Genomic DNA, 16,225 nt, shown 5'->3' on the forward strand with positions numbered 1-16,225 from the left:
ATCCCGGTTGAGGCCGTCCTCATGTGTGCGGAACTTGGCTATCAGTCTCTGCTCAGCGATTCTGCGTGTCATGAAGGCCGCCTTGGAGAATGCCCTTGAGAAGGTGGTGGTGAGCTGCCATCTTGAATCGCTGTGGGTTGGCCCACAATGCCAGACACACTTAGTCAATCATCCGTCAGTGACTGAGCCCTGATCCAATCACCAACACACTCATTATTCTATAATTATAAAGTTCATGTCATTTATAATTGTAAACGCTCCTTTCAATTTGCATTTAATGTTCTCGAGAGTGAGGAGGAACGGGCAGGATTCAATGCAACAAAATAGGAAAATACTGAAAGCACTCACCAGGTCTGGCAGCATCTGTGGGGAGAGAAGCAGAGTCAACGGTTCGAGTCTGTATTGCCCGTGTGTGTGTGTGTCTCAGAACCTCGATTCTCTTCCCCTCTCCACAGACACACTGCCTTTGTGCAGCATTTCCACATTTACTTCACATCTCCAACAACCGCGGTATTTTGCTCTTATTACAGTTCAGTGGTCACTGGCTCTCACTGGGTACAGTTCGATGGGCACTGGCTCTCACTGGGTACAGTTCGATGGGCACTGGCTCTCACTGGGGTACAGTTTGATGGGGAGATGATTTTCTGGTATGCCATATCCAGTGCACAGTGGATGATGCCAGTGGGAGGATGAAACGCCAGCAGACATAAAACATAGAACATTACAGCGCAGTACAGGCCCTTCGGCCCTCGATGTTGCGCCGACCTGTGAAACCAATCTAAAGCCCCTCTAATCTACACTATTCCAATATCATCCATATGTTTATCCAATAACCATTTAAATGCCCTTAATGTTGGTAAGTCCACTACTGTTGCAGGCAGGGCATTCCACGCCCTTACTACTCTCTGAGTAAAGAACCTACCTCTAACATCTGTCCTATATCTATCACCCCTCAATTTAAAACTATGTCCCCCTCGTACTAGCCAACACCATCTGAGGAAAAAGACTCTCGCTATCCACCCTATCTAATCCTCTGGTCATCTTGTATGCCTCTATTAAGTCACCTCTTAACCTTCTTCTCTCTAACGAAAACAACCTCAAGTCCCTCAGCCTTTCCTCATAAGACCTTCCCACCCATACCAGGCAACGTCCTAGTAAATCTCCTCTGCACCCTTTCCAATGCTTCCACATCCTTCCTATAATGTGGTGACCAGAACTGTACGCAATATTCCAAGTGCGGCCGCACCAGAGTTTTGTACAGCTGCAACATGACCTCTTGGCTCCAAAACTCAATCCCTCTACCAATAAAAGCTAACACACCGTACGCCTTCTTAACAACCCTATCAACCTGGGTGCCAACTTTCAGGGATCTATGCACATGGACACCGAGATCTCTCTGTTCATCCACACTACCAAGTATCTTACCATTAGCCCAGTACTCTGTATTCCTGTTACTCCTTCCAAAGTGAATCACCTCACACTTCTCTGCATTAAACTCCATTTGCCACCTCTCAGCCCAGCTCTGCAGCTTATCTATGTCCCTCTGTAACCTGCAACAACCTTCCGCACTGTCCACAACTCCACCAACTTTCGTGTCATCCGCAAATTTACTAACCCATCCTTCCAGGTCATTTATAAAAATGACAAACAGCAGTGGCCCCAAAACAGATCCTTGCGGTACACCACTAGTAACTGAACTCCAGGATGAACATTTCCCATCAACCACCACCCTCTGTCTTCTTACAGCTAGCCAATTCCTGATCCAAACCGCTAAATCACCCTCAATCCCATGCCTCCGTACCTTCTGCAATAGCTTACCGTGAGGAACCTTATCAAACGCTTTACTGAAATCCATATACACCACATCAACTGCTTTACCCTTATCCACCTCTTTGGTCACCTTCTCAAAGAACTCAATAAGGTTGTGAGGCACGACCTACCCTTCCCAAAACCGTGCTGACTATCCCTAATCAAATTATTCCTTTCCAGATGATTATAAATCCTATCTCTTATAATCCTTTCCAATACTTTGTCCACAACAGAAGTAAGGCTCACCGGTCTATACGACCCTGGGTAGCTGACCCAATGTGCAGAGGTAGGAATCAGATATTAAGAGATTATTTCCTCTCTCTCTCCGCAGGTAAACCTGAGAAATGTCGCAGCTGCTGAAATTGTCTCTGGAAACCGCAAGGTGACTCTTTGCCTGATTGGCAAGCTGGTAGCTCACTATGAGGTACGTGGACCATCAGACTTTGCAGCAATTCAAGCTCTCACTCTCTCGCCATTGGGAAAATGTTCCCATTTCCAAAGTTGATTACCTCATGAACGCAGGGTTTAGAAGCAGGAATAGGCCATTCAGCCCTTCGAGCCTGCTCTGTCTGTCAATAAGTTCACGCTGATCTGGCTGTGTCTCGATTCCACTTTCCTGTCTGCCCCCCATAGCACCGCCCCCCCCCCCCCCCCCCCACCCCGTCTATCAAACCTCTGTCTGACTCTGCCTTGAATAAATTCAATCACCTCGCCCCCTCTGCGTTCTGAGGAAGAGAATTCCACAGACTAACCACCCTCAGAGAAAACTGTTCCCAAAAGGAGGACTCATTCTTAGTTTTAAACTGTGTCTCCTGGTTCTTGCCTCCCTCACACGAGGAAACAGCTTCCTGGTGTCCAGCCTGTCCAATTCCCTCAGGGTTTACCTCTCATTCTTCGGCGAGGAGGCAATGATACAAAGAGGTAAGATTGGCAGACACAATGAGCAAACACTCTATTAATAACCACTCATATTTTAAGTAGTTCCTTTCACTGAATTAAACAGCTCAAGCTGTTTGACAGGGAGTGACAGTGCAGTAATTGGACAGAGACAGAGACACACAAGGAGAGTTTGGGCAAGAGCCTTGTCAAAGAGGTGGGTTTGGGGCTAAGATCAAGTGTAGTATGGATCGGCTGCACTTGGTTGAGGTCATTAGGTTACACTGAAGCTTCATATGTTTCATATGGAGCAATTTTTAAAAGCGGCATCTCGGCCTTTTGGCTAAGATGCAAATGAGCTCAAGTCTTGGAGGAGGAACCTCCCCCTTCTCCAATCAGCTTGGCTCATGTAGATCAGGCCCAGGACAGGGCGGTTTGGTCGCTCGCCCTGTCTTGTCAGCCTGGATCTGAAATGTCTCAACTTGTTGAGACTCTGAATCGGATTTGATTTGATTGAATTGGAAAAGTTTTTAAAAATGAGGTGGGTTTGAAGGAGTGTCTTAAAGATGGAGAGTGGGTGATGCGCGATTAAATCACTCGGGAGGCTGGATCGTACCCGGGAAATAAAGGCTTTTATTAGTAACAAGAATGGAGCATACTGCTTAACAATACAATCCCAGACTAAAGGGCCACCAGGCAGTGCAGTGACCTTTATACTCCTCCAGGTAGACGGAGCCAACTGGAGTGTACCACAGAACAATACCAACAGGTAGAACACCCCAACCCTAACCCCAACAGTGACAACAGTAACATATGTACAAGTACCCATAGTGCTAACCATCTATGGTTCAGTACCCATAGTGGTAACTGTGGTGAACCATCGTTGGTTCCCACTAGGTAGTACTGAGCCAGGGTCTGGCCAGTACTACGAGTATGTATATATGTTGCTGTTGGGGTTAGGGATGGGTTGTTCTACTTGTTGCTGTTGGGGTTAGGGTTGGGCTGTTACACCTGTATTATAGTTATTATGGTACATCCCAGTCGGGCTCCGCCTCTTGGGAGAGGTATAAAGGTCACTGCTCTGTCTGGGACCCCTCAGTCTGGGATCGTGTACTATACAGGGTAGCTTCGTTGTAATAGTAAATAAAAGCCTTTATTTCCTTGAGCATCTCAAGCCTCATGTGTGATAACGCGCATCAATTTTATTTACTGTTAGTTAAACTCTCGTCGTTAAAAAAAGAAAACGATACAGAGAGTATGGAGCAAATGTTAAAACCTGAACATCTTACACTGGATCCACGTGCGGCGGGCGCCTCTAACACCTTCGACCACTGGTTGAAATGTTTTGAGGACTACCTGGCAGCCTCCGCAGCGGTCACCACAGACTACGACAGACTCCGGGTCCTCCACGCGAGGGTAAGCGACACCGTACATCTCGCGATCCAAGGGCCCTCGAGCTTCTTTAGAAGCGTTACATTAAACCGCCAAACGAGATGCATGCTCGATACCTCTCAGCCACTCGACGACGGCAGCCCGGCGAAACGACGGAAGAGTACGCGAACGAGCTCCTACAGCTAGCCAGGGGCTGTAACTGCAAAGCTGTGTCGGCAGATCAGAACATGAACGACCTCGCTCGAGATGCGTTTGTGGCGGGAATCGGATCATCTTATATCCGACTCAGACTGTTGGAGCAAGGTAATCTTGATCTCACTAAGTCGATAGAACTAGCGGATACGTTGGAGACGGCCTCCAAAAGCCTAGTATTGTATCCTGAAGACCACGTGGAGACAACGTGGCAGGAGCAGTCGCTGATCCCTCCTCGTCCCTCGGGTTCGAAAAGCTGCGTGATGGCGTGCCCACACTCGGGCCTGACGATGGCAGCAGCTCCGGGCGGCCTGCGGTGTTACTTCTGTGGGGTAGTGAAGCACAATCAGCAGCGATGTCCCGCTAAAGCTGTGTTGTGCTCCGCCTGCGGTAAGAAGGGGCACTATTCGAAGGTATGCCGATCCAAACTTACTTCCAGGAACAGCAGTGCGGCCTGCGACTCCCTGGAGCCCGGTTCTTCGTCGTCGGCATCATCGAGGATTTCGTCCACGTGCGAGGCCAGGACGCCGCCATTACAGTCGACGGAGTCGTGAGAGATGCGCGACCACCAGGGGTCGCTGATTTTGGTGCCATCACCCACGTGCGACCTATGGGAGCAGCCATGTTGGTCGGCACCGACCGCGAACGATCAGCAGGGGTCATCTTCATCGATCTCAGCTGCCTGCAGTGGCGCTCACGAACCAATGGTGGCGTTGATCATCCTGGACCAGGCCAAGCCTCACAGACTCGACAAGTCTATGATGGACATTCAGGTAAACAAACACTTGATTTATTGTCTGTTTGACAGCGGGAGCACTGAGAGTTTTATTCACCCAGACGCTGTGAAGCGGTGTGGCCTCCAGATCCAACCTGTCAAACAGACGATTTCGATGGCATCAAGGTCCCGGTCTGTCACCGTGCTAGGGAGTTGCGTGGTAAATTTGACGGTGCAGGGCACGGTTTACGAGCGCTTCAAGCTCCTGGTGTTACCGCACCTTTGCACGCCAATACTCCTCGGACTAATTTTCATGGTCCACTTGAAGAGTGTAACCCTACAGTACGGTGGGCCACCCCCTCCGCTTTCAGTGGGAGAACAGCAGCCTCCAAATTGCCCAACACGCCCCGCCTGTAGCCTCTCGACGCTGAAAATTACCACACCCTCCCTGTTCCAGAATCTTGTGCCAGGCTGCAAGCCCATCGCGACTAAGAGTAGGCGTTACAGCGCTGAGGATCGGATCTTCATTCGATCTGAAATTCAGCGGCTGCTCAAGGAAGGGATCATACAATCTAGCGCTAGTCCATGGAGAGCGCAGGTCGTGGTGGTCAAGAGTGGGAACAAACCCCGGATGGTCATTGACTATAGTCAGACCATTAATAGATACACGCAGCTGGATGCGTATCCCCTCCCGCGCATATCTGACATGGTCAACCAGATTGCGCAGTACCGGGTGTTCTCCACCATAGACCTCAAGTCTGCCTACCACCAACTCCCCATTCGCCCAGAGGACCGACAATACACGGCTTTTGAGGCGGGTGGTCGCTTGTATCACTTTCTCAGGGTTCCTTTTGGTGTCACCAATGGGGTCTTGGTCTTCCAGCGTGCTATGGACCGAATGGTGGACCATAACGGACTGCGGGCTACCTTCCCGTACCTGGATAATGTCACCATCTGCGGCCATGACCAGCAGGACCACGAGACAAATCTCCTTAAGTTCCTACGCACTGCATCTCGCCTGAATCTGACCTACAACAGGGAGAAGTGTGTATTTCGTACGCGCCGTTTAGCCATCCTGGGATACGTGGTGGAAAACGGGGTCATTGGCCCTGATCCAGACCGTATGCGTCCCCTCCTTGAACTTCCCCTGCCCACTAGCGCAAAAGCACTGAGAAGATGCTTAGGCTTCTTCTCTTATTATGCACAGTGGGTTCCCAATTACGCGGACAAAGCCCGTCCGCTCATCAAGTCCACCTCTTTTCCCCTGACACCAGAGGCTCGATTGGCCTTTGATAAACTAAAAGCCGACATCGCGAAAGCCACGATGCACGCTGTTGATGAGTCCATCCCCTTTCAGGTGGAGAGCGATGCATCTGATTTCGCCCTGGCCGCCACACTTAACCAGGCGGGCAGGCCCGTCGCCTTTTTTTCCCGCACCCTCCAAGGCCCCGAAATTCGACATTCGGCGGTGGAAAAGGAGGCCCAGGCCATTGTGGAGGCCGTCAGGCACTGGCGCCATTACTTGGCGTTCATGTTCAATAACACGCTGCGGGGCAAGATCAAGAACGACAAGATCTTGAGGTGGAGAATCAAACTCTCCACCTATAATTATGACATCATGTATCGTCCAGGGAAACTCAACGAGCCCTCGGATGCCCTGTCGCGTGGAACATGCGCCAGTATACAGGAGGACCGTTTGCAGGCTCTCCATAATGACCTATGCCATCCTGGGTCACTCGGCTCTACCACTTCTTAAAAGCCCGCAATCTGCCCTACTCGGTGGAGGATGTCAGGTCCATAACAAGAAGTTGTCGGGTATGCGTGGAATGCAAACCGCACTTTTACCGACCTGACCGGGCACAACTAATCAAGGCCACTCGTCCCTTCGAAAGACTGAGTGTCGACTTTAAGGGCCCCCTTCCCTCGACAGATCGGAATGTGTACTTCCTCAACATCATTGATGAGTACTCAAGATTCCCTTTTGTTATTCCCTGCTCTGATACATCCGCTGCCACAGTTATCAAGGCATTCCGTGATCTTTTTACACTGTTCGGGTACCCCTGCTACATTCACAGCGATAGGGGCTCTCCGTTCATGAGTGATGACTTGAGGCAATACCTGCTCTCATACGGGATTGCCTCTAGTAGAACCACAAGCTACAACCCTAGGGGTAACGGACAGGTGGAACGTGAGCATGCTACAGTCTGGAAGGCTGTCTTACTGGCGTTGAAGTCAAAAAGCCTTCCAGTCTCCCGTTGGCAAGAGGTGCTCCCTGATGCGCTCCATTCCATACGCTCATTCCTGTGTACGGCAACCAACGCTACTCCTCATGAGAGGCTGTTTTCATTCCCTCGGAAGTCTTCCTCTGGGACCTCATTACCGTCTTGGTTGACGTACTCAGGACCCGTCCTCCTGCGGCGACATGTAAGGGCCCGCAAGTCCGATCCGTTGGTCGAACAGGTCCATCTCCTCCACGCTAACCCTCAGTATGCCTATGTGGCATACCCTGACGGGCAAGAGGACACGGTCTCGATTCGAGACCTGGCGCCAGCAGGGGACGTAGAAACCCCTGTCGCTCCCATACCTCCTGTTAGAGACCCCCCAACTATTGTTTCCCCTCCTGACACGGCACGGGCAGCATCGGGACCATTACTTAACCCTGTTACTCCCGTGTACAGCTTGCCTGAGTCCAGGGGATGGTCACCACTTCAGGGCGTGTCGGAACTCAACGGATTATCATCACCTCGGGGTCAGCCGGCCCGTGAGACTGTGGAGGAACCGTTGGACATCGCCTTGGGGAGAACGCCACCGCGAGTGCCTACTCCGGTGTCATCACCGGTGTTGAGGAGGTCACAACGATGGTGCGGTCCCCCTGATCGTCTGAACTTATAGACTGATGACAAATTATTCTGTTTTTTGTACCCCGCCGGCCTTTGTCTTCAAAGGAGGGGTGAATGTGGTGAACCATCGTTGGTTCCCACTGGATAGTACTGAGCCAGGGTCTGGCCAGTACTACGAGTATGTATATATGTTGCTGTTGGTGTTAGGGATGGGTTGTTCTACTTGTTGCTGTTGGGGTTAGGGTTGGGCTGTTCTACCTGTATTATAGTTATTATGGTACATCCCAGTCGGGCTCCGCCTCTTGGGAGAGGTATAAAGGTCACTGCTCTGTCTGGGACCCCTCAGTCTGGGATCGTGTACTATACATGGTAGCTTCGTTGTAATAGTAAATAAAAGCCTTTATTTCCTTGAGCATCTCAAGCCTCGTGTGTGATAACGCGCATCAGTAACCGTCTATGGTTCACCACAGTGGGGTAGAGAGGCGGAAGGGCAGGGAATCACAGAGGGCATTGGCAGCAACTGGCGGAGGGATTTAACTTGGGAACGCTCGAGAGGACAGAATTGGAGGAGTTTTGAGATCTATTGTGGGACAGGAAGGGGTCACACAAACAGAAAAGGTCGAGATCATGGAGGGATTTGAAAATAAGGATGAGAATTTTAAGACTGCGGCTTTGCTTGGCTGGGAGTCAGTGTAGATACCAAGTACACAGGGTGATAGGGGAACAACACGTGTTAAAACATGGAGCAGACTTCTAAATGGCTTCAGGTTTACAGAATGAGAACAAAGGAGAGGATTCATGGGTTGGAACAGTCGATTTGAGAAGCAACAAAGACAGAAAAGAACGGATGAGCTGAGACAGGGTGAAACATCGAAACTATAAACAGAGCTGCTCCACCATTCACTGCCAGCATGGCTGATCATCCAACTCAATGTTCCAATCCCGCCTCCCCCCATATCCTTCAAACCCTTCACTCCGAGTGCTCTATCTAACTGCTTCTTCAAAACATTCAACGTTTTGGCCCACCAACAGCCAAATGCTGGGAATGCTATAGTTACAGGGGATTCAATTGTAAGGGGAATAGAGGGGCGTTTCTGTGGCCGCAAACGAGACTCCAGGATGGTGTGTTGCCCCCTTGGTGCTCGGGTCAAGGATGTCTCAGAGCGGCTGCAGGACATTCTGAAGGGAGAGGGTGAACAGCCAGTGGTTGCAGTACACGCGGGTACAAACAACACAGGTTAAAAAAGGGACGAGGTCCTAAAAGCAGAATATAGGGAGCTTGGAAGAAAACTGAAAAGTAGGACCTCAAAAGTAGTGATGTCAGGATTACTGCCTGTGCCACGTGCTAATCAGAGCAGAAACAGCAGGTCAGGGGGATGAATACGTGGCTGACAAGATGGTGTGAGGGGGAGAGTTCCATATTCCTGGGGCATTGGGACCGGTTCTGTGGGAGGTGGGACCTGTACAAACTGGATGGGTTACACCTGGGCAGGATCAGGACTGATGTTCATGGGGGTGGGGGGTACTTTGCGAGAGTGGCTGGGGAGGGTTTAAACTAATCTGGCAAGGGGATGGGAACCTTTGCAAGGATTCAGAGCAGGGGAATTAAGGACAAGAGGAAAAGACAGTAAGGAGAATCGGGAAAGTGATAGGCAGAGAAATCAAGGGCCAGAGTCAGGTAAGGATTGAGTAAAAAATAGTAGGAAAGGGAAAAGAAATGTTAAAAGTGCCACCTTAAGGTTTTGTACCTGAATGCTCAGAGCATTCGAAACAAAATGGATGAATTAGTTGCACAGATAGATGTAAAGGGGGATGATAGAGTTGACATTACGGAGACGTGGCTCCAAGGTGAGCAAGGATAGGAACTAAATATTGAGAGTTATTCAGTGTTTAGGAGGGACAGACGGAAAGGAAAAGGTGGTAGAATTGCATTGTTGATTCAAGGTGATATTGATACGATATTGAGGGAAGATATTTGCATAGATGATGTGGAATCTCTATGGGTCGAGTTAAGAAACAGCAAGGGGCAAAAAATATTAGTGGTTTACAGACCATCAAACTGTAGGGGTAATGTTGGGAAAAGCATTAGACAGGAAATCAGAGATGCATGTGTTAAAGGAACATCTGTGATTATGGGTGACTCTAATCTGCATATAGATTGGGAGAGTCAAATTAGTCAGAGTATAAGGATCAGATTCCAAGAAGAAATATACAAATAGGCAAGAAAAAGCAATAGGCCTGAGGATTGAGGGCAGTTTAAAATTCAGCAAAGGAGGACCAAGGGGTTGATTTAAAAAAGTATGAAAGTAAGCTAGCGGGAACATTAAAACTGACTGTAAAAGTTTCTATAGGTATGTAAAGAGAAAAAGATTGACAAAAATGAATGTAGGCCCCTTACAGTCAGAAACGGGAGAATTCATAACGGGGAATAAAGAAATGGACAAGGAATTAAATTTGTACTTTGCTTCAGTCTTCACAAAGGATGACATGAATAATGTGCCACAATGCTGAGAGAAATAAGCTGGAGCTGAAGGAAATCAGCAGTAGCAGAGGAATGGTTTTGGGGAAATTGATGGGATTGTAGGTGGATAAACCTCCAGGTCCTGATAATCTTCAACAACAAAAACAGAAAATGCTGGAAAATCTCAGCAGGTCTGACAGTGTTTGCGGGGAGAGAATGGAGCCAATGTTTCGAGTCTGGATGACCCTTTGTCAGAGCTGAGAGCAAAGAAAATTAACAAAGATTTATATACTATTGGGATGGGGGAGGGGGTGGAATTGGACAAAGGGAATGTAACGGCATGCTTGCCTTCATCGGCCGGGGTATTGAGTTTAAAAATTGGCAAGTCATGTTGCAGCTTTATAGAACCTTAGTTAGGCCGCACTTGGAATATAGTGTTCAATTCTGGGTGCCACACTACCGGAAGGATGTGGAGGCTTTGGAGAGGGTACAGAAAAGATTTACCAGGATGTTGCCTGGTATGGAGGGCATTAGCTATGAGGAGAGATTGGAGAAACTTGGTTTGTTCTCACTGGAGTGACGGAGGTTGAGGGGAGACCTGATAGAAGTCGACAAGATTATGAGAGGCATGGACAGAGTGGATAGTCAGAAGCTTTTTCCCAGGGTGGAAGAGACAATTACTAGGGGGCACAGGTTTAAGGTGCGAGGGGCAAGGTTTAAAGGAGATGTACGAGGTAGATTTTTTACACAGAGAGTAGTGGGTGCCTGGAACTCGTTGCCGGGGGAGATAGTGGAAGCAGATACGGTAGTGACTTTTAAGGGGCATCTGGACAAATACATGAATAGGATGGGAATAGAGGGATATGGTCCCCGGAAGGGTAGGGGGTTTTAGTTCAGTCAGGCAGCATGGTCGGTGCAGACTTGGAGGGCTGAAGGGCCTGTTCCTGTGCTGTAATTTTCTTTGTTCTTTGTAAATGAGGATACAGGAGGCTGAGAAAGGTGCAGAAAGTGTCCATTCAGTGATCAGAATGCGAGAATGGCAGAACACAGACACAGATTGTTAAAGGACTGCCCGAGGAATGTGGCAGTTGCCCTGAAGGGGGGTTGGGATGTGTGTGGAAAGAACGAGAGCTGGAATGGAGAAATGGAAGTGAGACAGAAAGATAATAAAATGGAGAATGAGAAGAAACAGAATGAAATAAAATAAATGGGAATGGGGTGAAGGTGGAGGGGAGAGTTCACGCTCTGAAGTTGTTGAACTCAATGTTCAGTCCGGAAGGCTGTAAAGTGTCCAATGGGAAGATGAGGTGCTGTTTCTCCAGTTTGCGTTGGGGTTCGTTGGAACATTGCAAAAGGCCAAGGACAGACACGTGGACAGGAGAGCACGGTGCTGTGGGGAAGTGGCAAACGACAGGAAGGTCTGGGTCCTGCTTGCGGACAGATCAAAGGTGTTCAGCAAAGCGGTCACCCAATCAGCGTTTGGTCTCTGCGATGGAGAGTGACCGCATTGGGAGCAGCGAATGCAACAGACCAGATTGAAGGAGGTGCCTGTGACGCACTGCTTCACCTGAAAGGGGTGTTTAGGGCCTGGGACGGTGAGCAGGATGGAGGTAAAGGGGCAGGAGTTGCACCTTCTGTGATTGGATGGGAAGGTGCTGTGGGCAGGGGGTGAGGTGTTGGAGGGCAGTTAATGTGAGCCCACTATTCAAAAAGGGAGGTAGAGAGAAAACAGGGAACTATAGACCAGTGAGCCTAACGTCGGGACTGGGGAAGTTGCTGGAGTCCATTATCAACATTTCATAACTCAGCATTTGGAAGGCAGTGGTATAATCAGACAGAGTCAGCATGGATTTACAAAAGGGAAATCATGCTTGACGAATCTATTGGAATTTTTTGAGGATGTAACTAGTAGAGTTGACCGAGGAGAACCAGTAGATGTGGTTTATTTAGACTTTCAGAAGGCTTTCGACAAGTCCTCATAAAAGACTACTGTGTAACGTTAAAGCACATGGGATTGTGGGTAATGTCTTGAGATGGATAGAAAGCTGGTTAGCAGATAGGAAGCAAAGAGTTGGCATAAATGGGTCATTTTCTGATTGGCAGTCAGTGACTAGTGGGGTTCCGCAGGGATCTGTGCTCGGACCCCAACTGTTCACATTATATATTAATGATTTGGAAGAGGGAACTGAATGTATTATCTCCAAATTTGCAGATGATACAAAGTTGGGTGGGAGGGTGAGCTGTGAGGAGGATGCAGAGATGCTTCAGCGTGATTGGGACAGGCTGAGTGTGTGGGCATCTGCATGGAAGATGCAGTATAATGTGGATAAATGTGAGGTTATCCACTTTGGTAGCAATAATAGGAAGGCAGATTATTATTTGAATGGGTGTAAATTGAGAGAGGCGGATACTCAGCGAGACCTTGGAGTCCTCGTGCATCAGTCGCTGAAAGTAAGCACACAGGTACAGCAGGCAGTAAAGAAGGCAAATGGTATGTTGGCCTTCATAGCGAGAGGATTTGAGTACAGGGATAGGGATGTTTTACTGCAATTGTACAGGGCATTGGTGAGGCCACACCTGGAGTATTGTGTACAGTTTTGGTGTCCTTATCTGAGGAAGGATGTCCTTGATATAGAGAGAGCACAGCGAAGGTTTACCAGGCTGATTCCTGGGATGGCAGGTCTGTCATATGAGGAGAGACCAAGTTGGTTAGGATTATATTCACTGGAGTTTAGAAGAGCAAGTGGGGATCTCATAGAAACTTATAAAATTCTAACAGGGTTAGACAGGGTCGATTCAGAAAGAATGTTCCTGATGGGGTGTGGAATGGGTGTGTGGAATGGGGTGTGGAATGGACTGCCTGCAGTGATAGTGGAGTCAGACACTTTAGGAACATTTAAGCGGTTATTGGATAGGCATATGGAGCACACCAGGATGATAGGGAGTGGGATAGCTTGATCTTGGTTTCAGATAAAGCTCGGCACAACATCGAGGGCCGAAGGGCCTGTTCTGTGCTGTACTGCTCTATGTTCTATGTTCTATGGTGGAGGAGTCCAGAACTAGGGGTCATAGTTTGAGGATAAGGGATAAACCTTTTAGAACTGAGGTGAGGAGAAATTTCTTCACCCAGAGGGTGACGAATGTGTGGAATTCACTCCCACAGAATGTCGTTGAGGCAAAACATAGAACATAGAAACATAGAAAACTACAGCACAAAACAGGCCCTTCGGCCCCACAAGTTGTGCCGAACATATCCCGACCTTCTAGGCCTACCTATAACCCTCCATCCTATTAAGTCCCATGTACTCATCCAGGAGTCTCTTAAAAGACCCTATTGAGTTTGCCTCCACCACCACTGACAGCAGCCGATTCCACTCACCCACCACCCTCTGTGTGAAAAAATTCCCCCTAACATTTCCCCTGTACCTACCCCCCAGCACCTTAAACCTGTGTCCTCTCGTAGCAGCCATTTCTACCCTGGGAAAAAGCCTCTGAGAGTCCACCCGATCTATGTCTCTCAACATCTTATATACCTCTATTAGGTCTCCTCTCATCCTACGTCTCTCCAAGGAGAAAAGACAGAGCTCCCTCAGCCTATCCTCATAAGGCATGCCACTCAATCCAGGCAACATCCTTGTAAATCTCCTCTGCACCCTTTCAATCTTTTCCACATCCTTCCTGTAATGAGGCGACCAGAACTGAGCACAGTACTCCAAGTGGGGTCTGACGAGGGTCTTATATAGCTGCATCATTATCCCCGGACTCCTAAACTCAATCCCTCGATTGATAAAGGCCAGCACACCATACGCCTTCTTAACCACCTCCTCTACCTGCGAGGCCGATTTAAGAGTCCTATGGACCCAGACCCCAAGGTCCTTCTGGTCCTGCTAAGAGTCTTACCCTCTACAGTACTAAGAGTCTTTCCCTTTATATTGTACTCCTTCATCCCATTTGACCTGCCAAAATGGACCATGACGCATTTATCTGGGTTGAAGTCCATCTGCCACTTGTCTGCCCAGTCTTGCATCCTACCTATGTTCCTCTGTAACTTCTGACATCCCTCCAGACTATCCACAACCCCACCAACCTTCGTGTCATCGGCAAACTTAACAACCCATCCCTCCACTTCCTCATCCAGGTCATTTATGAAAATGACAAACAGCAAGGGTCCCAGAACAGATCCCTGGGGCACACCACTGGTGACCGACCTCCAATTAGAAAAAGACCCATCTATACCCACTCTCTGTGATTTCAAGAAGAAATTAGATTTCGCTCTTGGGGTGAAAGGGATCGAGGGATATGGGGGGAAGGGGGGGAGATCAGGATATTGAATTTGATGATCAGCCATGATCAGAATGAATGGCGGAGCAGGCTCAAAGGGCCGAATGGCCTCCTCCTAGTTTCTATGTTGCTAAATAGGCATCTAGAACATAGAACAGTACTGCACAGTACAGGCCCTTCGGCCCTCGATGTTGTGCTGAGCTTTGTCTGAAACCAAGATCAAGCTATCCCACTCCCTATCATTCTAGTGTGCTCCATGTGCCTATCCAGTAACCGCTTGAAAGTTCCTAAAGTGTCCGACTCCACTATCACGGCAGGCAGTCGATTCCACACCCCAACCACTCTCTGAGTAAAGAACCTACCTCGGACATCCCTCCGATATCTCCCACCATGAACCTTATACTTATGCTCCCTAGTAACAGCTACATCCACCCGAGGAAATAGTCTCTGAACGTCCACTCTATCTATCCCCTTCATCATCTTATAAACCTCTATTAAGTTGCCTCTCAACCTCCTCTGCTCTAAAGAGAAAAGCCCTAGCTCCCTCAACCTTTCCTCATAAGACCTACCCTCCAAACCAGGCAGCATCCTGGTAAATCTCCTCTGCACTCTCTCCAATGCTTCCACATCCTTCTTATAGTGAGGTGACCAGAATTGCACACAATATTCCAAATGTGGTCTCACCAAGGTCCTGTACAGTTGCAGCATAACCCCACGGCTCTTAAACTCCAACCCCCTGTTAATAAAAGCTAACACACTATAGGCCATCTTCACAGCTCTATCCACTTGAGTGGCAACCTTCAGAGATCTGTGGATATGAACCCCAAGCTCTCTCTGTTCCTCCACATTCCTCAGAACCCTGCCGTTGACCCTGTAATCCACATTCAAATTTGTCCTCCCAAAATGAATCACCTCACATTTATCAGGGTTAAACTCCATCTGCCATTTTTCAGCCCAGCTCTGCATCCTATCAATGTCTCTTTGCAGCCTACAACAGCCCTCCACCTCATCCACTACTCCACCAATCTTGGTGCCATCAGCAAATTTACTGACCCACCCTTCAGCCCCCTCCTCCAAGTCATTGATAAAAATCACAAAGAGCAGAGGACCCAGCACTGATCCCTGTGGTACACTGCTGGTAACTGGTCTCCAGTCTGAAAATTTTCCATCCACCACCACCCTCTGTCTTCTATGAGATAGCCAGTTACTTATCTAATTGGCCAAATTTCCCTCTATCCCACACCTCCTTACTTTCTTCATGAGCCGACCTTGGGGGACCTTATCAAACGCCTTACTAAAATCCATGTATACGACATCAACTGCTCTACCTTCATCAACACACTTAGTTACCTCCTCAAAAAATTCAATCAAATTTGTGAGGCACGACTTACCCTTCACGAATCCGTGTTGACTATCCCGGATTAAGCTGCATCTTTCCAAATGGTCATAAATCCTATCCCTCAGGACCTTTTCCATTAACTTACCGACCACCGAAGTAAGACTAACCGGCCTATAATTACCAGGGTCATTCCTTTTTCCTTTCTTGCGAGATCTGAGAGATGGCGCGAATATGAGGCCAGAGGCTCAACTTGGGGTCAGATGTGACACTGAGAGTGTGAGCTGACGGGTTTTGTCTCAGTCACTAGGAGAGGGCTGGAG

General features: G+C 48.6%; 1 protein-coding gene across 2 annotated transcripts in view; it reads left to right on the plus strand.

The window, feature by feature from the left end:
- Window positions 1–16,225, plus strand: part of LOC144504518 (uncharacterized) — a 152,700-nt gene that overhangs the window by 37,469 nt on the left and 99,006 nt on the right. For both annotated transcript variants that reach the window (XM_078229917.1, XM_078229927.1), the window contains exon 5: window positions 2,141–2,233. In XM_078229917.1, the coding sequence (XP_078086043.1) occupies window positions 2,141–2,233 (93 nt within the window). The remainder of the gene's footprint in view (window positions 1–2,140; window positions 2,234–16,225) is intronic.

The sequence above is a fragment of the Mustelus asterias genome, chromosome 2 (assembly GCF_964213995.1).
Source record: "Mustelus asterias chromosome 2, sMusAst1.hap1.1, whole genome shotgun sequence".
Taxonomy (NCBI): Eukaryota; Metazoa; Chordata; class Chondrichthyes; order Carcharhiniformes; family Triakidae; genus Mustelus; species Mustelus asterias.